The following is a 27,001-nucleotide window of genomic DNA, read 5'->3' on the forward strand; positions in this document are numbered from 1 at the left end:
GTTTAGCGCGTTGGGCGTTTAATGTGGTGGAAAAGGATATGAGCGAAATGCGTTTTAAATGTGCACAGAAGGCTTCTCCCCTTACAGGTGTGTCACCAGTGCCACGGCAGAGGCAAGGTCAAGTGCAATCACTGCAGAGGCAAAGGAGAGGTGTGTGACACATGCTTCTCCTGCGCACGCACACGATCTCACATGCAACAGTGAACACACGCACGCACTCACACGCGACAGCAAACACACACATGCACTCACACGCAACAGCAAACACACTCACACGCAACAGCAAACATACATACACACTCACACGCAACAGCAAACACACACGCACACACAATAGCAAACACACTCACACGCGACAGCAAACACACATACACACTCACACGCAACAGCAAACACACACGCACTCACATGCGACAGCAAACACACACAGACACGCACTCACATGCGACAGCAAACACACACGCACTCACACGCAACAGCAAACACACATACACACTCACATGCGACAGCAAACACACACACGCACTCACACGCAACAGCAAACACACACGCACTCACATGCGACAGCAAACATACACACGCACTCACACGCAACAACAAACACACACGCACTCACACGCAACAACGAACACATGCAAGTACTCACATGCGACAGCGAACACGCACACGCACTCACATTCGACAGCGAACACGCACATGCACTTACACACGCACGTTCACGCAACAGCAAGTACACACACAAACACTGGCACACACGTGACAGCAAACACACGCTCGTTCACACGTACATACACTCAACAGCGAACACACACACACACACATGTGATAGGGGACACACACACACATGTGATAGGGGACACACACACACTCACATGTGATAGGGGACACACACACACATGTGATAGGGGACACACACACACATGTGATAGGGGACACACACACACTCACATGTGATAGGGGACACACACTCACACGTGATAGGGGACACACACAGACTCACATGTGATAGGGGACACACATACACACATGTGATAGGGGACACACACTCACATGTGATAGGGGACACACACACTCACATGTGATAGGGGACACACACTCACATGTGATAGGGGACACACACACTCACACGTGATAGGGGACACACACGGACTCACATGTGATAGGGGACACACATACACACGTGATGGGGACACACACTCACATGTGATAGGGGACACACACGGACTCGCACGTACACGCAACAGCGAACACACAAGCATGCACTCATGTGTACACATACGTGGCAGCAAACACACGCACCAGCACACCTTTAAAACAAATCCCACATACTTGCAGGAAACATGTTATTGGTCAATATAACACAACACACACACAACAATGAGCAAACAGAACTGAAATGAAAATAACACATAATAGTGCATTTATGGATGGGTGTGAGTTCTGAGTTGATATTAGCCTAAATGAAGAGGTACTGTAGTGTAGATAGAATTAATGGGCTTTAAGCCTAGATTTTACAATCTCAGCTGAAACCATCTCCCTAACATTCAGTGGAAAAGCATTCCTGATGTAGGTAAAAAACAAAGTAAAAACATAACCCATTAGACCCTTCAGCCCACTAGGCCTATGAACTATGAAACTCTGCCTTGCGTGTGTTTTAGGTTGCCGTTGGAGACCGCTTTGTCTGTAGCTCAAAGTCCGGTGCCTGACTCTGTGTTTCAGACGAGGTGCATGTCTTGCCATGGCACCGGCCGGAAAAGTAAAAAGAGGTGCTCTTTTTGCCGTGGTTCGGGGAGACGAAGGTAGGGACGATCGCGCCACAACGCTAACTGCCGTCGCAGTTCTGTTAATGGGCTGCTTTGCTGTCCCATGCATGTCTGTTTATGTTTACCAGTCAGTTGCTAATGAAGCATGACACGTAATGACTGCCTGTTGAGGAACTATTGGCATCAGCACAACATTCACATTTAACTAATCTGTCTGATTCATGGTGTCTGAGATAAGGGCAGAAGTCAACGGTTTCACTGTGAATGCACTTGTACTGGGTGTCACTGTTAAAGCTCTTGTGTTGGGTTTCACTGTTAAAGCTCTTGTGTTGGGTTTCACTGTTAAAGCTCTTGTGCTGGGTTTCACTGTGAAAGCTCTTGTGCTGGATCTCCCTGCGGGAGCTCTTGTGCTGAATCTCCCCGTGAATGCACTTGTGCTGAATCTCACTGTTAAAGCACTTGTGCTGGATCTCCCTGTGAAAGCTCTTGTGCTGAATCTCCCTGTGAAAGCTCATGTGTTGGGTTTCACTGTGAAAGCTCTTGTGCTGGGTTTCACTGTGAAAGCTCTTGTGCTGGATCTCCCTGTGGGAGCTCTTGTGCTGAATCTCCCTGTGGAAGCTCTTGTGTTGGGTTTCACTGTGAAAGCTCATGTGTTGGGTTTGACTGTGAAAGCTCTTTCCTTATGTCTGACTTACAGATGTAGCTATTGCTCCGGAAAAGGTCATAAAACGTGCAAATCCTGCCTTGGGCACCAAAACCTGCTGCACTTCATCCAGCTGACGGTCACATGGTAAATACCCCTTTCAGAAGGCCATTCAATCCGTGGGTCGGGCATAGTGTTTCAGTGAAGCCTGCTAACGGGGCCCGTCCGCTGGGGCCCCCGGGGCCAAATGTGGGTCACCTTAACGGTCCGATCATTCAGCAAAAAAAAAAAAAGATTAATATGTGTCTCAAATTCTGCTCATTTGCGCCTCTGTGCAGTGTCAGTAAAACTGGCACCAGTAACAGAGTAATACGTAACAGATATTCATTAAGCTTGACATCAGTGACTCTTTCAAACATGATTATTACTATATGTGTTGATATAATTAACAATAATTTCAAATGAAAATACTGACTGTAGACCAGCTTATAAACTTTTTGAATAGCCTATAATAACAATAATAATAATACACTCATTTGTAAAAGTAAAAAAATATATATATAAATTAGAATTTAGCCTACAAGTGCTCCGTTTGTTTTGTTTTTGCTAATTTTGGCAGAAATGACTCATGGGTAGAGAAGAACGATCGAAGTGTCTCTGTTGCATTCAGACACATTTTCTCAAATATCATTGGAGCAGGATAAGGAAACGCTGTACAAGTTAAGAAGGTAGATTTATAACCTAGTCTAATCAGACTATGACACTGTATCTATCAAATTCTGTCAAAGTGACAAATAAAATGGGAGGAGAAGGGGTGTGCTGGTGGCGGTAGAGTGTTTTATCGCCTCTGTGTGGTCGCCCATTGCATTGCATTACAAAAGCAAACTAACAGACAAACAGCTCAAAAATTTGATTTCATTGTAATTTTAATACATCGATGCCTCAAAAATTTATGGATATAACAACATGCCGATCAATATTCCACTTGATTGATATTTTATGCCATCCTTATTATTATATTTTAAGAAAGCGTCTGTGTCATTGTTACATAGTTTAATAAGCAACATTACATTATGGCATTTTGATGACGCTGTTATCCAGAGTGTCTTACATAACTTTGTACATTGCATCCATTTATACAGCTGGACATATGCTGAACTAATGCAGGTTAAGTACCTTTCTCAAGGTTACACCGGCAGTGTCCAACCTTTAGATTACAAGTCCATCTCCTTACCCACTGCACATTGCTCCCCCATAATAATGGTTGCTTAATGCTAATTCGGCCTCCAGCAGAAAGTAGCTGAAAGACCCTGTGGTACTGCGTGAGCGGCATGTTCACATAACTGTAATTCAGGAGAAATCGCTCTTCAGGATTTAGCTGAGAGGTTTAGTTGATGTTGGTGGTACGTAGACCTCGGCCTTCATTTCCTCTTTCTAAATTCGGGAAGAGGACTTAACGGTCTATCACACGTGTGTTTCATCCCTTTCCCAGGAAGAACCACGTGTTTGAGTTCGTCCCGGATCGCATCCCAGAATTCCCCATAAAGAAGTTTGATAAGGTGTCAGGGGACGCATTTTTTGTGGAGGAAAGCATTGTGGTAAGAGACATATCACTGGGCACTGTGCCTTTCTTTTGGCCTACAAACCACTGGCTAGCTCTGTGGAGAAAATGATGGCACACAACACAAGGTATTGAGCAGATGCTCTTATCCAAGAAACTTTCTTTCTGCATTTTTTAAACACAGTATCCATTTATACAGCTGGGTGTGTACTGAACCAATTCACATTAAGTACCTTGTTCAAATGCTGAAATGCAAGGAATGTCCATTGGCAAATGGCTCAGAGTATTTTTCTTGTCCAAAGGCTAAATGTAATTGTCCAAAACATAAAATAAATCCACATTAAAAAGTAAATAACCAACAGATATTTGGACAATTATTATGATAACTTGATAACAACTTTTAACAATTACAACAGTGTGGTCCCTCACACACTCATAACTATGGGCCATTTAGAGTCTCTAATTAGTTTACCTGCATGTCTTTGGACTGTGGAAGGACTCCACACAGGAAAGCCCCGGTCGGGGTTCGAACATTGTGTATACCTGTAACATTAACTTTTTTTTTTAAGGTAGTCAACCTTCGTCTTTAGATTAGATGTTGCATACTTGTTACTTGTAAATCTCTTTATTTGAACAATTGGTTGTCAGTTGTACATTTTGATAAATGTTGATCATCGTCATTACTGTAACATACTGCCTGTAACACTGTAAACATACTGCTTGCTTTTAGTAATGTGTATTTTTTGTACGTTGAACAACAGCTGAAGATCTCGGCGATGTAGGTCAGTGCTCACGTTCCAAGACTAAATCTGAGATCCTAATAATCAGTAGATCTCTGATATGGAACTCCGAGTTCTGTGTTTCCTATTTTTCCAAACGATTTGATTCCATTTTGTGAATTATTGTTCAGGCAGCTTCACTCATTACAATGGAGGAGCAACTAAGAACCTCAATGACAGCGGTTTCATAAACCAGTGGTTCTCAAACTCGGTCCTGGGGGACCCCTGGGGGACCCCTGTGTGTGCTGGTTTTCATTCTAACCTCAACAGCAATCCCAGAATTTTAACAAGCTGTTAATGTTTCTTAATTAGGTGCTTTTCATGTTTTAAATTTGGGGTTCCAGAAGGGGCCAGTATGGGTGCACACACCTGATTCTACTAATCAATCACTAGAGTCATTGCTAAGAACATTGATTAGTAGAATTAGGATCAGGTGTGTGCACACTGGCCCATTCTGGATAAGACTGGAGACCCCAGCTCTAAAACATGAAAAGCACCTAATTACAGTTTTTCTCAATTGTTTAAACATGTTTTCTGAAACTATAGCTCAGTTTCTCAAAACGTTACACACAAAGCACAGCAACAGTTAACCTTTTGCCAAAACTACACAAATCTCTTGCAAAATTCATTCATGCATTCAAAACCATGTTCTCTCTTCTCAAAACTGACTTTTTCCATCAAAATGATTCACACAGGCCTCATATGAATAGGTCTTATTGGCATTGATTTCACACTGGTGCGATAAATTTAAAAACACAACCATCAAAATACTGTATATATGTTCTAGCCTCATGAGGTCATGTTACATATTCAAGTGTATAAAATTGTGTAAAAATTGCTTATTTTTTATCCTTTTTTGAAGTTTAGTTTTCTTTTCGGGGGGTCCCAAAATAGGCTGCAATTTTATAGTAAATATAAAGACTGTTGCCATGATACAATACAGTAAATATATCATCATATAAATAGTGCATTTGCTAGGTAAACCTAATTCTAATTCAGTACAGTACAGTACAGCAAAGTGTGTGAACCGTCATCACTTTGAGTGTTATTGTTATTGTGTATGATACAATGCACATTTTACTGCATTGTCCTGCCAATGAGGTCCAGTTGGGCTGCACTCACAACCCAGGTTCTATCATGAGTCATACTGAACATTGTTAGAAGTGTTTTTCCTTTTTCCTTATCAGTGAATTATGAGTGTTGCCAAAATATATAACATTTGTGTCTTCTCAAAACGAGAACATGCTTAGACTGTGTCAGTCTGGACAATGGATGTAATGATCTGTTGTCATATATGAAATCAATGAACAAATTCAAAAAGGTAACAAAGCAAATCTTTATTTGTTACTGTAAAATAAATCTTTGTTCAGCAGACTGCAAAAATAAAAATCGTAGTTTGTAGGCCTGCTGTAAAAAAAACAAAAAACAAATACGTGATCAACCAAAGTTCCACGTATTTCATTTGAAATGTTAGCTCATCTCCCTCTTCCTCGCCCACCTCGTACACGTACACCTCCTCCTCTACCTCTACCTCTACCTCTACCTCTACCTTGCTGTGCTGTGCTGTGCTGTGCTGTGCTGTGCTGCGTGTTGCTCCATTGTTTTCCAACACAATAGAAGTCACCTGAGGTCTCTTTTATGCTCTGACAGATAATTGAAAAGGTTAGCCAGAGTTTGAGCAGGTGTGGCATGAGTGAGACCAATTGGTACTTAAAGTTTGGCATTTGAAGGCCAGTGTTTTCCATGTGAACAAACAAGGCTTGATTATGAAAATTGTGCTAAATGATGAGATTTTGTGTGTAGAGTTGTGCAAAAATGTGATTTAGAATTGCTATTTGAGTGAAAACAAAGGAATTGTGCTTAGAGTTTTGCGGAAATAGTCTTTGTTGTTGACACATGAGCTTCAAGTTTTCACCATCGTGTGCATAGTTCCAGTTTTAGTGTTTAAACATTTGAGAAAAACGGTAAGAAAAATTAACAGCTTTTTAAAATTCTGGGATTGCTGTTGAGGTTGGAATGAAAACCAGCATACACAGGGGTCCCCCAGGACCGAGTTTGAGAACCACTGTCATAAACTTCTTGTGGCGAGGAGCTAGATGGAACTGAGAAACAAACACTGCAGGATCGATCCACTAGTGAAATAGTGAGTGCTGTTTGTGCAGCGCACTATCCTCACTGTATTACTGGCTGCTTAATGTTAAAGGAATCCCATTAGAGAACGGGCATAGGAATGACCACGAAGGGACTCGAACCCTCAATCTTCTGATCCGAAGTCAGACGCCTTATCCATTAGGCCACGCGGCCAGATCACATGCTTTTCTGCATGTCACTGGGTGCAACAGAGCAGATGAGATGGAATGATGTTATACCAAAGGAAAATTGTGTTCAGGTCCACTGAGGAAGAGTAGGGGTGCTCCAACTGAGCAAAGGCCTGATGGTAATGCAGTGTATAATCTGGAACAAAGGCTGTGTCTGAAACAGCCTCCTAATGGAGTGTTATAATTTGTAGTCTTCTGAACAAGAGCTGAAAATCTCGGCGACAAAGGTCATTGCTCACTTTCCAAGACTAAATCTGAGATCCTTGTAATGTGTAGATCTCTGATATGGAAACCCGAGTTTTATGTTTCCTATTTTTCCGAACAATTTGATTCCATTTTGTGAATAATTGTTCAGTCAGCTTCAATCATTGCAATGGAGGAGCATCTAGAAACTTCAATGACAGCGGTTTTCTCAACTTCTTGTGGAGAGGAGCTAGATGGAACTGAGAAACAAACACCGCAGGATAGATCCACTAGTGAAATAGTGAGTGCTGTTTGTGCAGCGCACTATCCTCACTGTATTACTGGCTGCTTAATGCTAAAGGAATCCCATTAGAGAACGGGCATAGGAACGACCACGAAGGGACTCGAACCCTCAATCTTCTGATCCGAAGTCAGACGCCTTATCCATTAGGCCACGCGGCCAGATCACATGCTTTTCTGCATGTCACTGGGTGCAACGGAGCAGATGAGATGGAATGATGTTAAACCAAAGAAAAATTGTGTTCAGGTCCACTGAGGAAGAGTAGGGGTGCTCCAACTGAGCAAAGGCCTGATGGTAATGCAGTGTATAATCTGGAACAAAGGCTGTGTCTGAAACAGCCTCCTAATGGAGTGTTATAATTTGTAGTGCTAAAACTCAAAAATAAGTTTACATTTTTGTGCCATAGGTTGTCTTGTCAGATTTCCAATGCTTTTTTCCCAAAGGGATTTTGTTTTCTGCTGAAAATAAGGTCTGTGGTGAACGTAAGCCAAAGAGAGTTTCACGTTTTGTTCTACGACGTAAATTCTACCAGTTAATATCTCATCCCTGGATTACAAAGCTTTTTTGTGCTTTTAAAAAGTCAGTTGCGAACAATTTGCTGAATTGAAACTCCAACAACGGTCGCTTTCTGGTAACCGCCACTCAAGTTTCCACACTAGCCTTCCTGCACGTGACAACCATTGGAGTTTCAATTTAGCAACTTGTTAGACACTGACTTTTTTAAAGCACATAACGGTGTCAAAATTCACGGTTGAGATATTAATGGGTGTAATTTATCTCGTAGAACAAATCGTGAAACTCTTAGGTATATGTTAACCGCAGACCTTATTCTGGGCAGAAACCGAAATCCCAGTGGGAAAACAGCATTGGAAATCTGCCGAGGGAACGCATGGCGGAAGAAACATCCGGGTTGGCCTCCAAAAAGACGTCATCACTGTAACACTTTATTACTGTGTCTTCATAATTTGTACCGTCCACTAAACATACTGCCTGTTTTTAGTAATGTGTATTTTTTCGTACGAGTGGGCAGTATGCAAAAAATATTCTGCATACTATTTTCCAATGATACTGTGGAAGTGTCGTAAGTCCTCCTTCCCTTGTAGGATTCAGGCCGCGCCTCTTCCCCACCTATTTACAGGGCTCGAAGATGACTCCGCCTCTTCCTCTTTGTGTGACCTCCTAAAGAGTGTGGTTTACTTTTTCAAAACTGTGCTCACTTACACATTCAGTGAAACCACAAAAATAAGTATATCATCTGGGGATTGTTAGTCCACTATATTTAGAGAAACCTTCACCAACTTAACTTCAGTACATTGGATGAGAAAGTTGTGTACTCAATAGTCGGCACATAAGCTCTTTCAGGCATAGCCAAATGTCCTTCTAAACAACAGCTGAAGATCTTGGCGACGTAGGTCAGTGCTCACTTTCCAAGACTAAATCTGAGATCCTTGTAATGTGTAGATCTCTGATGTCTGACTTCAATGTTTCCTATTTTTCCGAACAATTTGATTCCATTTTGTGAATAATTGTTCAGTCAGCTTCAATCATTGCAATGGAGGAGCATCTAGAAACTGCAATCTCAGCGGTTTCATGAACTTCTTGTGGAGAGGAGCTAGATGGAAGTGAGAAACAAACACCACAGGATCGATCCATTAGTGAAATAGTGAGTACTGCTTGTGCAGCTCACTATCCTCACTGTATTACTGGCTGCTTAATGTTAAAGGAATCCACTAGAGAACGGGCATGAGAATGACCATCGAAGGGACTCGAACCCTAATCTCTGATCCGAAGTCAGACCCTTATCCATTAGGCCACGCGGCCAGATTGCTTGCGTTGCTGCACTGGTGCAACGGAGCAGATGAGATGGAATGATGTTAAACCAAAGAAAAATTGTGTTCAGGTCCACTGAGGAAGAGTAGGGTGCTCCAACTGAGAAAGGCCTGATGGTATGCAGTGTATAATCTGGAACAAAGGCTGTGTCTGAAACAGCCTCCTAATGGAGTGTTATAATTTGTAGTCTTCTGAACAAGAGCTGAAAATCTCGGCGACGAAGGTCATTGCTCACTTTCCAAGACTAAATCTGAGATCCTTGTAATGTGTAGATCTCTGATATGGAAACCCGAGTTTTATGTTTCCTATTTTTCCGAACAATTTGATTCCATTTTGTGAATAATTGTTCAGTCAGCTTCAATCATTGCAATGGAGGAGCATCTAGAAACTTCAATGACAGCGGTTTTCTCACCTTCTTGTGGAGAGGAGCTAGATGGAACTGAGAAACAAACACCACAGGATAGATCCACTTGTGAAATAGTGAGTGCTGTTTGTGCAGCACACTATCCTCACTGTATTACTGGCTGCTTTATGCTAAAGGAATTCCATTAGAGAACGGGCATAGGAACGACCACGAAGGGACTCGTAACCTCAATCTTCTGATCCGAAGTCAGACACCTTATCCATTAGGCCACGCGGTCAGATCGCATGCTTTCTTGCATGTAATTGGGTGCAACGGAGCAGATGAGATGGAATGATGTTAAACCAAAGAAAAATTGTGTTTAGGTTCACTGAGGAAGAGTAGGGGTGCTCCAACTGAGCCAAGGCCTGATGGTAATGCAGTGTATAATCTGGAACAAAGGCTGTGTCCGAAACAGCCTCCTAATGGAGTGTTACAATTTGTAGTCTTCTGACAAGAGCTGAAAATCTCGGCGACGAGGTCATTGCTCACTTTCCAAGACTAAATCTGAGATCCTTGTAATGTGTAGATCTCTGATATGGAAACCCGAGTTTTATGTTTCCAAACAATTTGATTCAATTTTGTGAATTATTGTTCAGTCAGCTTCAATCATTGCAATGGAGGAGCATGTACAAACTTCAATGACAGCGGTTTTCTCAACTTCTTGTGGAGAGGAGCTAGATGGAACTGAGAAACAAACACCGCAGGATAGATCCACTAGTGAAATAGTGAGTGCTGTTTGTGCAGCACACTATCCTCACTGTATTACTGGCTGCTTTATGCTAAAGGAATCCCATTAGAGAACGGGCGTAGGAACGACCACGAAGGGACTCGAACTCTCAATCTTCTGATCCGAAGTCAGACGCCTTATCCATTAGGCCACGCGGCCGGATCGCACGATCTTCTGCTTGTCACTGGGTGCAACGGAGCAGATGATGGAATGACGTTCAACCAAAAAAAAAATGTGTTCAGTTCCACTGAAGAAGAGTAGGGGTGCTCCAGCTGAGGAAAGGCTGATGGTAATGCAGTGTATAATCTGGAACAAAGGCTGTGTCCGAAACAGCCTCCTAATGGAGTGTTAATTTGTAGTCTTCTAAACAAGACTGAAGACATTTTCTGGCGACAGGTCATTGCTCATTTCCAATTCTAAACTGAGATTTCCTTTGTATGTGAATAAGTCTTGTTGAATACCCAGAGTAGTTTCACTTTTTTCTCCGAACAATTTACTATTCCATTTTGTGAATAATTGTTCAGTCCAGCTTGTTACATCATTGCAATGGAGGAGCACTAGAAACTTCAATGACGCGGTTTTCTCAACTTCTTGTGGAGAGGAGCTAGATGGAACTGAGAAACAAACACCCAGGATAGATCCACTAGTGAAATAGTGAGTGCTGTTTGTGCAGCGCACTATCCTCACTGTATTACTGGCTGCTTAATGCTAAAGGAATCCCATTAGAGAACGGGCATAGGAACGACCACGAAGGGACTCGAACCCTCAATCTTCTGATCCGAAGTCAGACGCCTTATCCATTAGGCCACGCGGCCAGATCACATACTTTTCTGCATGTCACTGGGTGCAACGGAGCAGATGAGATGGAATGATGTTATACCAAAGAAAAATTGTGTTCAGGTCCACTGAGGAAGAGTAGGGTGCTCCACCAACTGAGACAGTGAAGACAGCTGTGTACTGACAGTTTGAGGTTATAATTTGGAAACAAAATGTTTGAACAGCCCTAAAGGACGTGTTTACCAGTTTGTAGTCCTAAAATCCAAAATAAGTTCTTGTGCAAGTACCTGAGATTCCAGTTTTTTCCAAGGACTGTATTTCTACAAGTTTGGTACTACCGAGAGTTCAAAGCTTTTTTTACGACTTTTTAAAAAGGTCAAGTTTTTGCAACAGTTGCACATTGCTAATTGAAACTCCAACAACGGTCGCTTTCTGGTAACCGCCACTCAAGTTTCCACACTAGCCTTCCTGCACGTGACAACCATTGGAGTTTCAATTTAGCAACTTGTTAGACACTGACTTTTTTAAAGCACATAACGGTGTCAAAATTCACGGTTGAGATATTAATGGGTGTAATTTATCTCGTAGAACAAATCGTGAAACTCTTAGGTATATGTTAACCGCAGACCTTATTCTGGGCAGAAACCGAAATCCCAGTGGGAAAACAGCATTGGAAATCTGCCGAGGGAATCCATTGCGGAAGAAACATCCGGGTTGGCCTCCAAAAAGACGTCATCACTGTAACACTTTATTACTGTGTCTTCATAATTTGTACCGTCCACTAAACACACTGCCTGTTTTTAGTAATGTGTATTTTTTTGTACGAGTGGGCAGTATGCAAAAAATATTCTCCATACTATTTTCCAATGATACTGTGGAAGTGTCGTAAGTCCTCCTTCCCTTGTAGGATTCAGGCCGCGCCTCTTCCCCACCTATTTACAGGGCTCAAAGATGACTCCGCCTCTTCCTCTTTGTGTGACCTCCTAAAGCGTGTGGTTTACTTTTTCAAAACTGTGCTCACTTACACATTCAGTGAAACCACAAAAATAAGTATATCATCTGGGGATTGTTAGTCCACTATATTTAGAGAAACCTTCACCAACTTAACTTCAGTACATTGGATGAGAAAGTTGTGTACTCAATAGTCGGCACATAAGCTCTTTCAGGCATAGCCAAATGATCTTCTAAACAACAGCTGAAGATCTTGGCGACGTAGGTCAGTGCTCACTTTCCAAGACTAAATCTGAGATCCTTGTAATGTGTAGATCTCTGATGTCTGACTTCAATGTTTCCTATTTTTCCACCCGATTTGATTCCATTTTATAAATAATTTTTCAGCCAGCTTCACTCATTGCAATGGAGGAGCATCTACAAACTGCAATCTCAGCGGTTTCATGAACTTCTTGTGGAGAGGAGCTAGATGGAAGTGAGAAACAAACACCACAGGATCGATCCATTAGTGAAATAGTGAGTACTGCTTGTGCAGCCCACTATCCTCACTGTATTACTGGCTGCTTAATGTTAAAGGAATCCACTTAGAGAACGGGCATGAGAATGACCACGAAGGGACTCGAACCCTTAATCTTCTGATCCGAAGTCAGACGCCTTATCCATTAGGCCACGCGGCCAGATTGCTTGCGTTGCTGCACTGGGTGCAACGGAGCAGATGAGATGGAATGATGTTAAACCAAAGAAAAATTGTGTTCAGGTCCACTGAGGAAGAGTAGGGGTGCTCCAACTGAGCAAAGGCCTGATGGTAGTGCAGTGTATAATCTGGAACAAAGGCTGTGTCTGAAACAGCCTCCTAATGGAGTGTTATAATTTGTAGTCTTCTGAACAAGAGCTGAAAATCTCGGCGACGAAGGTCATTGCTCACTTTCCAAGACTAAATCTGAGATCCTTGTAATGTGTAGATCTCTGATATGGAAACCCGAGTTTTATGTTTCCTATTTTTCCGAACAATTTGATTCCATTTTGTGAATAATTGTTCAGTCAGCTTCAATCATTGCAATGGAGGAGCATCTAGAAACTTCAATGACAGCGGTTTTCTCAACTTCTTGTGGAGAGGAGCTAGATGGAACTGAGAAACAAACACCGCAGGATAGATCCACTAGTGAAATAGTGAGTGCTGTTTGTGCAGCGCACTATCCTCACTGTATTACTGGCTGCTTAATGCTAAAGGAATCCCATTAGAGAACGGGCATAGGAACGACCACGAAGGGACTCGAACCCTCAATCTTCTGATCCGAAGTCAGACGCCTTATCCATTAGGCCACGCGGCCAGATCACATGCTTTTCTGCATGTCACTGGGTGCAACGGAGCAGATGAGATGGAATGAGTTAACCAAAGAAAATGTGTGTTCAGGTCACGAGGACAGTAGGTGCCCAACTGAGCAAAGGCCTGAGGTAATGCAGTGTATAATCTGGAACAAAGGCTGTGTCTGAAACAGCCTCCTAATGGAGTGTTATAATTTGTAGTGCTAAAACTCAAAAATAAGTTTACATTTTTGTGCCATAGGTTGTCTTGTCAGATTTCCAATGCTTTTTTCCCAAAGGGATTTTGTTTTCTGCTGAAAATAAGGTCTGTGGTGAACGTAAGCCAAAGAGAGTTTCACGTTTTGTTCTACGACGTAAATTCTACCAGTTAATATCTCATCCCTGGATTACAAAGCTTTTTTGTGCTTTTAAAAAGTCAGTTGCGAACAATTTGCTGAATTGAAACTCCAACAACGGTCGCTTTCTGGTAACCGCCACTCAAGTTTCCACACTAGCCTTCCTGCACGTGACAACCATTGGAGTTTCAATTTAGCAACTTGTTAGACACTGACTTTTTTAAAGCACATAACAGTGTCAAAATTCACGGTTGAGATATTAATGGGTGTAATTTATCTCGTAGAACAAATCGTGAAACTCTTAGGTATATGTTAACCGCAGACCTTATCTGGGCAGAAACCGAAATCCAGTGGGAAAAAGCATTGGAAATCTGCCGAGGGAATGCATGGCGGAAGAAACGTCCGGGTTGGCCTCCAAAAAGACGTCATCACTGTAACACAACTGTGTCTTTATAAGACCGCCCTCCTATGTGAATGTGTTTTTGTAGTGGCATAAAACAAAAAATATCTTACATTTTTCCATGACGGGTGTAGTCCTCTTGTAGATTCAGCATGCTTTTTTACGGCTCAAGAGGATTCGCTCTTCTCTACTGTTGTGTGACGTAAGCAGTGTGGTTTCACTTTTGTTCAAACGGCACTAACATTCAGTGAACCAAATAAGTATCTCATCTGGGATTTAGCAAACTTTATTTGAGCTTTTAAATCAGTACATTGGATGAAAATTTGTCTAATACTCCACTAAAGCCTTTCAGCACTAGCCACATGCTTCTGCACACAACCAGTGGATTTCAACGTAGGTCACTTTTGCAAGACTATTAACACATAAGGTGTCAAAATTCACGGTTAGATGTTAATGCTGTATTTATCCGTTTAGATACAATTTGTGAAACTATAGTTATGTTCACGCAGACTTATCTGGTGCAAGGACGAAATCCATGGAAAAAGCTGGCAATCTCAGCGGGTCGAACTCTTGGAGAGGAGAGTCGGAGTGGCTAACAAACACACAGACGTCATCACGTGAAACTTATACTGTGTCCATTATTGACTGTCTCTAACATGCCTGCTTTTAGTAATGTGTATTTTTCGTAGCGATGGGCAGTATGCAAAAAATATCTCCATACTATTTCCAACTACTGTGGAAGTGTCGTAAGTCTCCTCCCTGTAGGATCAGGCCCGCCTCTTCCCTCCTATTTCAGGGCTCAAGATGACTCCGCCTCTTCCTCTTTGTGTGACCTAAACCGTGTGGTTTACTTCCGATTACTGTGCTCACTTATACATTCAGTGAAACCAAATAAATAAGTATATCATCTGGGGATTGTTAGTCCACGATAATTAGAGAAACTTTCCCCAACTTAACTTTTTCATCCAGTGTACTCAATTTATGTACTCAATAGTAGGCATGTAAGCTCTTTCAGACATAGCCAAATCATCTCTGAAATGATCTTCTGAACAACAGCTGAAGATCTTGGCGACGTAGGTCAGTGCTCACTTTCCAAGACTAAATCTGAGATCCTTATAATGGGTAGATCTCTGACATGGAACTCAGAGTTCTGTGTTTCTTTTTTCAAAACAATTTGATTCCATTTTGTGAATAATTGTTCCTGCAGCTTCACTCATTACAATGGAGGGGCAACTAAGAACTGCAATCTCAGCGGTTTCATAAACTTCTTTTGGAGAGGAGCTAGATGGAACTGAGGAACAAACACAGCAGGATAGATCCACTAGTGAAAGAGTGAGTGCTGTTTGTGCAGCACACTATCCTCACTGCTTAAGGAAACCAATTAGAGAACAGGCATTGGAACGACCACGAAGGGACTTGAACCCTCAATCTTCTGATCCGAAGTCAGACGCCTTATCCATTAGGCTACGCGGTCAAATCATAGGTTTTTCTGCATGTCACTGGGTGCAACGGAGCAGATGATGGAATGACGTTAAACCAAAGCAATAGTGAGTGCTGTTTGTGCAGCACACTATCCGCACTGCTTAATGCTAAAGGAATCCATTTAGAAAAAGGGTAAAAGGAACGACCACGAAGGGACTCGAACCCTCAATCTTCTGATCCGAAGTCAGACGCCTTATCCATTAGGCCACACGGCCAGATCACATGCTTTTCTGTATGTCACTGAGCACAAAGGAGCAGATGAGATGGAATGATGTTAAACCAAAGAAAAATTGTGATCAGTTCCACTGAGGAAGAGTAGGGGTGCTCCAACTGAGCCAAGGCCTGATGGTAATGCAGTGTATAATCTGGACCAAAGGCTGTGTCTGAAAGAGCCTCCTAATGGAATGTTACAGTTTGTAGTCCTAAAACTAAAAAAAAGCTTACATTTTTGTGCCATGGGTTATCTTGTCAGATTTCCAATGCTTTTTTCCTAAAGGGATTTTGTTTTCTGCTGAAAATAAGGTCTGTGGTGAACGTAAGCCCAAGAGAGTTTCACATTTTGTTCTACGACGTAAATTATACAAATTAATATCTCATCTGTGGATTTCAAAGCTTTTTTTGTGCTTTTAAAAAGTCAGTTGTGAACAATTCGCTGAATTGAAACTACATCAACAGTCGCTTTCTGGTAACCGCCACTCAAGTTTCCACACTGGCCTTCCTGCACGTGACAACCATTGTAGTTTCAATTTAGCAACTTGTTAGCAACTGACTTTTTTAAAGCACATAACGGTGTCAAAATTCACGGTTGAGATATTAATGGGTGTAATTTATCTCGTAGAACAAATCGTGAAACTCTCTTAGGCTTATGTTAACCGCAGACCTTATTCTGGGCAGAAACCGAAATCCCAGTGGGAAAAAAGCATTGGAAATCTGCCGAGGGAACCCTTGGCGGAAGAGACGTCCGGGTTGGCTTACAAAAAGACGTCATCACTGTAACACTTTATTACTGTGTCTTCATTATATGAACTGTCTTCTAAACCTACTGCCTGCTTTTAGTAATGTGTATTTTTTCGTATGCGATGGGCAGTATGCAAAAAATATCCTCCATACTATTTTCCAACAGTACTGTGGAAGTGTCGTAAGTCGTCCTTCCCTTGTAGGAATCAGGCCCCGCCTCTTCCCCTCCTATTTACAGGGCTCAAAGATGACTCCGCCTCTTCCTCTTTGTGTGACCTAAACCGTGTGGTTTACTTCCCGATTACTGTGCTCACTTATACATTCAGTGAAACCAAATAAATAAGTATATCATCTGGGGATTGTTAGTCCACGATAATTAGAGAAACTTTCCCCAACTTAACTTTTTCATCCAGTGTACTCAATTTATGTACTCAATAGTAGGCATGTAAGCTCTTTCAGACATAGCCAAATCATCTCTGAAATGATCTTCTGAACAACAGCTGAAGATCTTGGCGACGTAGGTCAGTGCTCACTTTCCAAGACTAAATCTGAGATCCTTATAATGGGTAGATCTCTGACATGGAACTCAGAGTTCTGTGTTTCTTTTTTCAAAACAATTTGATTCCATTTTGTGAATAATTGTTCCTGCAGCTTCACTCATTACAATGGAGGGGCAACTAAGAACTGCAATCTCAGCGGTTTCATAAACTTCTTTTGGAGAGGAGCTAGATGGAACTGAGGAACAAACACAGCAGGATAGATCCACTAGTGAAAGAGTGAGTGCTGTTTGTGCAGCACACTATCCTCACTGCTTAAGGAAACCAATTAGAGAACAGGCATTGGAACGACCACGAAGGGACTTGAACCCTCAATCTTCTGATCCGAAGTCAGACGCCTTATCCATTAGGCTACGCGTCAAATCATAGGTTTTTCTGCATGTCACTGGGTGCAACGGAGCAGATGATGGAATGATGTTAAACCAAAGCAATAGTGAGTGCTGTTTGTGCAGCACACTATCCGCACTGCTTAATGCTAAAGGAATCCATTTAGAAAAAGGGTAAAAAGAACGACCACGAAGGGACTCGAACCCTCAATCTTCTGATCCGAAGTCAGACGCCTTATCCATTAGGCCACACGGCCAGATCACATGCTTTTCTGTATGTCACTGAGCACAAAGGAGCAGATGAGATGGAATGATGTTAAACCAAAGAAAAATTGTGTTCAGTTCCACTGAGGAAGAGTAGGGGTGCTCCAACTGAGCCAAGGCCTGATGGTAATGCAGTGTATAATCTGGAGCAAAGGCTGTGTCTGAAAGAGCCTCCTAATGGAATGTTACAGTTTGTAGTCCTAAAACTCAAAAATAAGTTTACATTTTTGTGCCATGGGTTACCTTGTCAGATTTCCAAGGCTTTTTTTCCCAAGGGGATTTTTTTTTCTGCTAAAAATAAGGTCTGTGGTGAACGTAAGCCTAAGAGAGTTTCACGTTTTATCTACGAGATGAATTATACCAATTAATATCTCATCCGTGGATTACAAAGCTTTTTTGTGCTTTTAAAAGGTCAGTTGCAAACAATTCGCTGAATTGAAGCTACAACAACAGTCGCTTTCTGGTAACCACCACTCAAGTTTGCACACTAACCTGCCTGCACGTGAGAACCATTGTAGTTTCAATATTGCGACTTGTAAGCAACTGACTTTTTTAAAGCACATAACGGTGTCAAAATTCACGGTTGAGATATTAATGGGTGTAATTTATCTTGTAGAACAAAACATGAATCTCTCTTCAACAGCCACAAAGGGACTTGCACCCTCATTCTTCTGAGCCAATGCCAGGCACCTTATGCATTAGGCCACGCATTTGAGCAGTTTAGCGGATCGTACTGACTATAGTAATGGGACAGTGAGGTCTCATAAACTCTATGTGAAGTGGAGCTACATTGAACTGTCGAACACTGAGGGGTAGATCCTCTATGAAAAATGGGATGCTTTTGTGCTGCTTATTGCAGAACAGCTGCAAACTCTATCCACATCATATTAAGGTCTGTGACTGTTTTTTCAGCCTGTGACGAGCCCCCTGATGTTTGCTGTTGTTAATCAATCAAATCAATCAAGCACATTTATTTATATATCGTATTTCACAGCAACATTCACAATACGCTTCACAGACAACCCTGGCCTAAACCCCCACAGGAGCAAACCTAAAGCAACAGTGGCAAGGAAAACTCCCTGTTAACACTGCTCCTGTTTCCCTGCTCAGGTGTATCCAGTCATGGGCTTCCCTGACCTGGATATCTGTAACATGTCGCAGAAAATGATTGAGGAGCATCTGAGCAAGTTCTCCACTGTCAGCAGAATCCTTCATCAGGTAGCTGAAGGTTCACTTTCTTTCTGTGTGTCTGTCTGTCTGCCTGCATGTGCGTGTGTCTGTCTGTCTGTCGGTGTCTGCCTACCTGTCTGTCTGTCTGTTTGCCTGCATGTGTGCGTGTGTGTGTCTGTGTCAGTCTGTCTGCCTGCATGTTTGTTTGTCTGTCCATCTGTCTGTCTGCCTGCCTGTCTGTCTGTGTGCCTGTCTGTCAGTCTGTCTGCCTGCATGTGTGTGTGTCTGTCAGTCTGTCTATCTGCCTGCGTGTGTGTGTGTGTCTGTCTGTCGGTCTGTCTGCCTGCATGTGTGTATGTGTCTGTCTGTCAGTCTGTCCACCCGCCTGCCTGCCTTTCTGTCTGTCTACCTGTCTGTTTCTCTACCTGCCTGTCTGTCTGTCTGCCTGCATGTGTGTGTGTGTGTGTGTCTGTCTGTCTGTCTGCGTGTCTGTTTCTCTACCTGCCTATCTGCCTGTCTGCCTGCCAGTCTGTCTGTCAGTCTGCCTGCATGTGTGTGTGTCTGTCAGTCTGACTGGCCGCGTGTGTCTGCGTGTCTGTTTCTCTGTCTGTCTGTCTGTCTGTCTGTCAGTCTGCCTGCATGTGTGTGTGTCTGTCAGTCTGACTGCCCGCGTGTGTCTGCGTGTCTGTTTCTCTGTCTGTCTGTCTGTCAGTCTGCCTGCATGTGTGTGTGTGTGTGTCTGTCTGTCTGTCTGTCTGTCTGCGTGTCTGTTTCTCTACCTGCCTATCTGCCTGTCTGCCTGCCAGTCTGTCTGTCAGTCTGCCTGCATGTGTGTGTGTGTGTCTGTCAGTCTGACTGGCCGCGTGTGTCTGCGTGTCTGTTTCTCTGTCTGTCTGTCTGTCAGTCTGCCTGCATGTGTGTGTGTCTGTCAGTCTGACTGCCCGCGTGTCTGTTTCTCTACCTGCCTATCTGCCTGCCAGTCTGTCTGTCAGTCTGCCTGCATGTGTGTGTGTGTGTGTGTCTGTCAGTCTGACTGCCCGTGTGTGTCTGCGTGTCTGTCTGTCTGTCAGTCTGCCTGCATGTGTGTGTGTGTGTGTCTGTCTGTCTGTCTGTCTGCGTGTCTGTTTCTCTACCTGCCTATCTGCCTGTCTGCCTGCCAGTCTGTCTGTCAGTCTGCCTGCATGTGTGTGTGTGTGTCTGTCAGTCTGACTGGCCGCGTGTGTCTGCGTGTCTGTTTCTCTGTCTGTCTGTCTGTCAGTCTGCCTGCATGTGTGTGTGTCTGTCAGTCTGACTGCCCGCGTGTCTGTTTCTCTACCTGCCTATCTGCCTGTCTGCCTGCCAGTCTGTCTGTCAGTCTGCCTGCATGTGTGTGTGTGTGTGTGTCTGTCAGTCTGCCTGCGTGTGTGTGTGTGTGTGTCTGTCAGTCTGACTGCCCGTGTGTGTCTGCGTGTCTGTTTCTCTGTCTGTCTGTCTTTCCCCGGCGCTGTTAAACAAAGGTTGTGCCGCAAGTATCTATATGACAGTAAAATAAAGTTCTGCATAAGATACAGTATGTGTATTGTCAAAGATTTTGATTTATGAAAGATTATGTATGCACTTTTTCCTGAAAACTGAGTCAGATAAGTATTTGAAATATTTGAACTAACTCAAGTAACATTCCAGAAGGTTGATTTTAAATGAAAACTATTTTCACCAATTTTTAGAACAAACTTTTTGCACGATTGTGTTTTGGGAAGTAATATAATGTTATATAATCTATTCTCATCATCTAAAGGAGCGTTTTTCCCAGGTCTGGTGTGAAACCCTGAATTGTCAGGCTGGTGTGAGGTACACACTGTGCTTTAATGGGAGTGAAAATTCAGGGATAATGTGCAGTACGTGATCTTTCCAGTAGATGTCAGCACTGACTAGAGTTGGCTCTGGTTGAAAGTTTTTAACAGCGGGAGATTAGTAATATTCCCAGAATTCTTTTTCATGTGCTGATTTTAAACGTGTATATTTTGGGTTTCTTCCTAGTGCCAGAGCATTGAACTGGTCCCTCTCACGCGTGTCTTCTACACCTACAAAGGAAAGGACTTCAACTATTTTGTCTACGGAATAGAAAACAAGGTTTACACTCCAAAATATCCATCGAGTTGCTCTATTTTGTAATCATTTGGGATGATTCCTTGAGTACATTACTAAATTTAATATCAATTTCTATTCTTTTTCTTTCTTATATTTATAGCACATACTGTAACAACTGTACATTTATTTGTTTTCAGATGTAATTATTTTTACAAAACAATACTTTTACACTGAAAAATAATTCACTGCTTCTAGTCAAAAAGATTAATGCAGAAAATTGCCTTGAGGTCTTTGAGTCATTTCTACTTATTATTAAGTAAATGTTAGACAAACACAGCTAGTTTTAGTGCAACCAGGGTGGTTTTCCTCAATATTTAAAAACTTAATTATGTTGAACCTACTTAAATATTCATATTCACTGAGACATTCAGCTAACTAATAATAAAAGTGAAGTTGATTCAACTTGTATCTTTTCTTTCTTTTCTACTCATATCTTTTGCAAATTTCTGCTTTAATCAATAAATCAAGAAAAAAATAAGTAATCATTTAGAGGTCTTCACCTTTTTATTGATTGGAAATCTGTAGGAAATCTGTAGGAACAGGCAGGAATTGAACTTTGGTTGCCTGTGTGAGAGGCAGTTGTGCTAACCCCTGAACTTAAGGTTAAGTCCTTTAGGCCCAACGTCAGTGCCTGTGTCTGATAGATCAGTCAGGCGGAGTATGTAACGTGAGCTTGAGGTTGCCTGTCGTAGCGGCAGTTATGCTGGCTAGCCTGCTCTTCTGCTTTAACCGTGAGCTCTAGTCTTTAGTGTAGCTACTAGCACAGCGGTCAGTGCTGGTTGTTCAGTGGCTCACTACTGTAGCGATCCGCTCAGTATGCTGGCTAGCTGCTTCGCTAACCGTGAGCTCGTCTTTAGTGTAGCGACTAGCACAGCTGCTGATCTCCCAGGACCAGTGAGTTCAGTCTGCTAGCCGAGTTCATTAGCTCGATGTGTGCTGTCACAAACACCAGATCTGTAGCAGTGTGTCCTGGACCTCCAAAGTAGACCAATGAAACACAGAAAAGGGAAATTATTTAAATGATCGCTTTTTTGTCATTTCTTAGAAAAGAGTATACAACGATATTGGAGCAACAATTTTCTGCAGTCTTGAGTGGAAATTCACCAATGGTTACTTGACAATTCAAACTTATTTGTAATTATTTGTTAGCTTAGGAATATCGTAATGAATATGAACACAAATATTTAAGTAGGGTCCAATGTAATTGAGCTTTTAAATATGGGGGGAAAACCCACATTGGTTGTACTTAAACTAGCTGTGCTGATCTGACAATGATGGTCTCATAGCATTTTTTAAAAATAATGCCCCATGTAGAAATGACTCAAAAACCTGTTGCAGCTGTAATTTGCCCACAGGCAAGGCAGTGAATTATTTGTTTTATCTCAAACACAATGGAATTCTGTTTTGTATGTTTTCATATTTGTAATATAATAAACTAAACTTTGACCTTGCAGTTGCCACTGGATGTTAAAACATTGAATAATGTTGCGTGAATCTCATGTTTTGTTTTTAAAAATGGTCCCACTTCCATTTGGACTAATTTTTAAAGCTGGGTGTTTATGAGTATTCCATCCTGAAGTTCCTGTTTGAGAATGACAACACGCACATTCACAAACATACACGTGTTCACACACAATCACACGCATGCACACATTCATGCACGCACACACCTGCAGTTTGGACAGTCTCTCGAGTTAAAAAGGAACAAAGCAAGGTATTTAAGATCAGAGTAACAGTTCTCCGACTGGAGAGCTCTTTTAACCGCAGAAGGTCGGCTGGGACTAGCCGGGAAGATCGTGCAGGTCCCGCTCTGACGTGCTCCAGTCCGCGTCTCGCTTGATCTACCCTCTCGTGCAGCCCTTGAGTACGCTGCCCCGAGCCAGAAAACATGTAGCCCCATAAAGAGGCGGGAAATCCAAGGACTCTTCAGTCGAAACCAGAAGTAGCCTACGCACTACGCACACAAAACAGCTCTGGCACTTTGCGGGCCGCTTTCACCTGTGGTGTCTTTGAACTCCGCCTAATCACCGCTCTTTTAACTTTGAACGGTATATGGTTTGCGTTTTTATGCTGGGGGGAGGGTGAACAAGTACACAGTAAGATGGATTGTTCAATGTAAAAAGACATGTTATAAGATTTTTATATTTGCGCAATAAAGAAAATCTGGGTTATTAATGTGCGTTTCAGTTTTGTCAACGAGTTGAAAGTCACAGCATCGTTCAGAGATTGTTTCCAAATTATCGTGCAAACCCAGATATTTCCCTGTATACTCTTAGAGGTTCCTCCTGTTGCTTTTAATGAAAGTGATGAAGACATATGAGGCACGTTTTCACCTCTGGCGACCGGCTTCGTATTTCGTGCCAGAAATATTTTACATTGTGTAGCGGTTGACGCATGATGTCTTTCCTGAGTCAGATCTGCCGCCCCCCCCCCCCCCCCAAAAAAAAAAATCAATGCTGCTTTCAAATACAACAAAACTAAGTCCACGAGGAGAGGTACATTCATGCACAAGCAATTGTTAGTTGTTTTTACAAATCTTCGGTCATGTTTAGGAGTTCAAACACTGTACACGGCCATTATACTTATTACTGTCCTAAAAAATACATTAAAATAGAATATAATTAATAATATAGGAGAAAATCATTCCTCTCGTAGATAAAGGAATAAGTTGGCGAGAGCTGGCTGACTGTAACGGGAAGTTAATTCGGACTTTCCTGAGCTTCCAAAAGCCGTTCTAACGTGGAAATCACCCGACTGAATCCTTTTTCTAAAAAGCCACCACTCACTGTGTAGCCTACTGCTGGAGCGTTTAATTGAATATTGTCCAGTAAACTGCGTTTGTATTCAGAAGCTGAAAGTGGTTTTCATTACCAAAACAACTGTGCAAAATTAAACAGTCTGAGTTGTGAGAACAAATACGCATTTGTGGGGCATTACTGAAATGAGGAAAGAGTTTGGAGAGCAAATAACGCGCAATAGATGACGATGGGAAGGAGTGGCTTTCCTCACACGCGCCACGTTTGTTTATAACGTGGAGAGAAGTGGATGAGATAGACGTCATTGCTTCGCTCAAGGTGGAGTGAGTTCTGTGTCGCCTCCTGTCACAAAAAAGGAAAATTTGCTCGGAATTATTAGTTTTAAACGTCACAAACGGAAACAAACCGGTAAGTTTAAACAAATATATACCTAGATTGTTATATGGGGTGTTTTTCAAATCATTCAAATTTTAGCCAATTTAAAAATCATATATATTTAAACGGATCATATTTTAAATGTGCTCGTTTGCAAACGCCGGTTAATGCTGGGATGGAGGGCACAGTAGAGCGTGGTCTAATGCAACAAATACAATGTATGAATACTAGAAACGAAAACAAATGAGTACGGACTTTAAAAAAATGTTATTTTGGTGTGGTAGATTAATATAACCCTCCTTGCTGATGTTATACTGGCGGAAATCAGATGTCAAGCCAGTACGCTTGAAGAATTCAGCGCGCAGGTTAACAGTGATGTGGTTTTGTACCCGTGGGTTTCATCGACTCCCGTGCGAGCGCAGCCATACGCATTCGTGTTTATACAGTCTGAGTGAGTGCAGTTGTAAACAGTAAATTGCGTCAGTCAAACATTTCAAAGAAAACTTAAACAATTTGAAGACCTGGCTACACATTGTAGTTTAGAGCGCAAACAAAAGTTTGCCACTGGTCTACCCAAAAACTGTTATAGCCTAGAACTCATTTCACTTTCAATAATAGGCTTATTCTGTAAATACTATGGTATATATTTGTAAAATAGTCTAAAATAAAATCTAAATGAACGCTAATCCGTAAACAAACAGAGTAACAGTGGAAAAAAATTATCCTGTCAAATCATCGATTGAAATTCTGCACTGGAAATATGTACTGTAAGGTTGACAGACATTTTCATAAAGTTACTGACCTCCCATACAACTAAACATGAGTGATTTATTTTCGCTTTTTCGAACTGCGTAGGCCTCTTAACACCGTCCACTTCTTACCTGGAGTGATTGATTTCGTTTAAATAATTAGAATGGGTCTCCTTTAATTTCTTCTATCTACAGTTACAGTTACCTCGTTACCCCGTGGACGCCTCCGTTTGTTGGCTGAGCCTGACATTTCGAGTGTGTGGAAAGATTAAGGTGCTTCGCGAATTATTGTTTTAGTCCAGTGGGGACCGACCCTGTTTTGATGGACAGGTTCGGTTCCACCATCTTCCGAGTGGAATGTCATGACAGACGTTATGATCTAAAAATGAATAAGACACACTGTGTTTTCACGAGATGGGGGGAAAAGAAAAAAAAACTCGTTCAGATGAACGTGTCAAAAAGTTTCTGCCGGGTCTCACAGACGAGGGTGACACAAATTTCCCGTCACCCCAGACCCCTTTTTGTAGAATGTTCCCGCGGTCTCTGTAAGGTCTGAGTAACATCCCGCGCATTGTGTCTTTTTCCTGTTATGATGTTTACTCCTCCGCACACAGTCCGTCTCTCCGTTTTGTTGTTTCCGCTCATGTACCAGCAGTGTTTTCTCCCTCGAGTCGTGAAAGGTGGGAGAAAAGTTCTGTGGCTTCTGAAAAAGGAAAAAGGAAACATGACTGAGGTGAAGGTTGTGCGTGTGGGATGTGTGAACATTTATATTTATTAACTTATTGATTTATTGATTCATTTTATATATTTAGCCCTATTTGAGGTGACTGACCTGTGCTCTTTGTAATTTTGTGGGCGTCCTGCTTTGGTGACCTAGCCTTCGAGCAGCCAGAAATCCGTTTTCTCTTCTTCCTTGGATTGTTTTTAAAGTATTGTGCAATATATTTTTTTTTCCTAAAGCACTTTTTTTCCAGAAATGAAGCGGATTAATTGGGCAACGCTGAACACGAGCATTCCGGAATGTGTCAAAACCATTGTTTCTTTGAAAGTACCCATTTTACGGAATACATGGTGGTGTGGAATGTTCCGTTCACGCAGTGCGTTTCCGTGAGAGGCGGGCAGTTCCGTTCCCTGTGCATGTGCTCGTTTTTGCTTACACTACTTACTCTGACCCAATTAGCTAATTAGCTGCACACACCGGTACTGATTATCTCCTAGATTACATCACAGTAAACATTTTGTACAAGGACACAAGAACAGTTATCAGTCAATCTTTAGCATCCCACTAAATTGGATTGGACAGGTGCACGTGGTCAACACAAAACAATAAAACCTCAATTGAAGACGTCCGCTCGTGGCATAACTCTCCCTGAATGCAAAACAAGCTGCAAAAACGTTGATGACTGAACTGCATTATACAGACTAAAAATAAAAAGAGATGCGTGAATAGAAGATAGATAAACTTCTGATACTACTGAGCACCAGTCATATTTCAATGTATATTTAATGATTCTCTGGTGTTTCAGTTCGCGAATCATAGGAGTTTATGAGTCACAGTCTGCTGTCACTCATGGACTCACATGGTCCACAAACTGAATCACCTGACAGGGAGAGAGGGAAATAATGGAAGGAAGGAATGGGGGAAATGATGAGAGGGAAAGAATGGAGGAAAGGATGAGAGGGAAATAATTGAGGGAAAGGATGGGAGGGAAAGAATGCTTGAGTCTGTTCTCTCATCCCCTCAGTTCTGTCTTTTCCTTGCAGCTGTTCTGCTGAGTAGCAGGGCTGCATAGAGACGTGTAACATTCACAACTTTGCTGAATCCCAAACGCTGAATGAGATTGTTCTCCCTGCAGCTAATCAAAGTTTTAGCTTAACTCCAGTCCTGGAGGGCCACAGTGTCTGTAGCCTTTTGTGATTTCCTTTCAATCAGCATCCAAT

General features: G+C 42.2%; 2 protein-coding genes and 9 non-coding genes across 14 annotated transcripts in view; 2 read left to right on the top strand and 9 right to left on the bottom strand.

The window, feature by feature from the left end:
• ssuh2.1 (ssu-2 homolog, tandem duplicate 1) overlaps nt 1–21,811 on the top strand; it is a 35,117-nt gene extending 13,306 nt beyond the window's left edge. The window contains exons 7-12 of one of the 2 annotated variants that reach the window (XM_064304422.1): nt 88–150; nt 1,720–1,799; nt 2,461–2,553; nt 3,899–4,004; nt 18,994–19,101; nt 20,843–21,055. In XM_064304422.1, the coding sequence (XP_064160492.1) occupies nt 88–150; nt 1,720–1,799; nt 2,461–2,553; nt 3,899–4,004; nt 18,994–19,101; nt 20,843–20,935 (543 nt within the window). In that variant the 3' untranslated portion in view covers nt 20,936–21,055. The other variant, XM_064304421.1, reaches the window with a different exon arrangement.
• trnar-ucg (transfer RNA arginine (anticodon UCG)) lies at nt 6,978–7,050 on the bottom strand. Its single transcript has one exon. It is a non-coding gene; the product is annotated as a tRNA-Arg (tRNA).
• trnar-ucg (transfer RNA arginine (anticodon UCG)) lies at nt 7,637–7,709 on the bottom strand. The gene has a single exon. It is a non-coding gene; the product is annotated as a tRNA-Arg (tRNA).
• On the bottom strand, nt 10,595–10,667 carry trnar-ucg (transfer RNA arginine (anticodon UCG)). The gene has a single exon. It is a non-coding gene; the product is annotated as a tRNA-Arg (tRNA).
• On the bottom strand, nt 11,251–11,323 carry trnar-ucg (transfer RNA arginine (anticodon UCG)). The gene has a single exon. It is a non-coding gene; the product is annotated as a tRNA-Arg (tRNA).
• On the bottom strand, nt 12,841–12,913 carry trnar-ucg (transfer RNA arginine (anticodon UCG)). Its single transcript has one exon. It is a non-coding gene; the product is annotated as a tRNA-Arg (tRNA).
• On the bottom strand, nt 13,495–13,567 carry trnar-ucg (transfer RNA arginine (anticodon UCG)). The gene has a single exon. It is a non-coding gene; the product is annotated as a tRNA-Arg (tRNA).
• On the bottom strand, nt 15,699–15,771 carry trnar-ucg (transfer RNA arginine (anticodon UCG)). Its single transcript has one exon. It is a non-coding gene; the product is annotated as a tRNA-Arg (tRNA).
• On the bottom strand, nt 15,922–15,994 carry trnar-ucg (transfer RNA arginine (anticodon UCG)). The gene has a single exon. It is a non-coding gene; the product is annotated as a tRNA-Arg (tRNA).
• On the bottom strand, nt 17,804–17,876 carry trnar-ucg (transfer RNA arginine (anticodon UCG)). The gene has a single exon. It is a non-coding gene; the product is annotated as a tRNA-Arg (tRNA).
• A 2,380-nt stretch (nt 21,812–24,191) lies between the features above and the next one.
• The window catches only part of si:dkey-49n23.1 (semaphorin-3D), a 90,020-nt gene continuing 87,210 nt past the window's right edge, over nt 24,192–27,001 (top strand). Inside the window, exon 1 of one of the 3 annotated variants that reach the window (XM_064304674.1) lies at nt 24,192–24,344. The gene's annotated coding sequence lies outside the window, so the exon portion shown is untranslated. The remainder of the gene's footprint in view (nt 24,345–27,001) is intronic. The other 2 variants (XM_064304675.1, XM_064304677.1) reach the window with 2 other exon arrangements.

Source organism: Anguilla rostrata, chromosome 13 (genome assembly GCF_018555375.3).
Source record: "Anguilla rostrata isolate EN2019 chromosome 13, ASM1855537v3, whole genome shotgun sequence".
Lineage (NCBI taxonomy): Eukaryota > Metazoa > Chordata > Actinopteri > Anguilliformes > Anguillidae > Anguilla > Anguilla rostrata.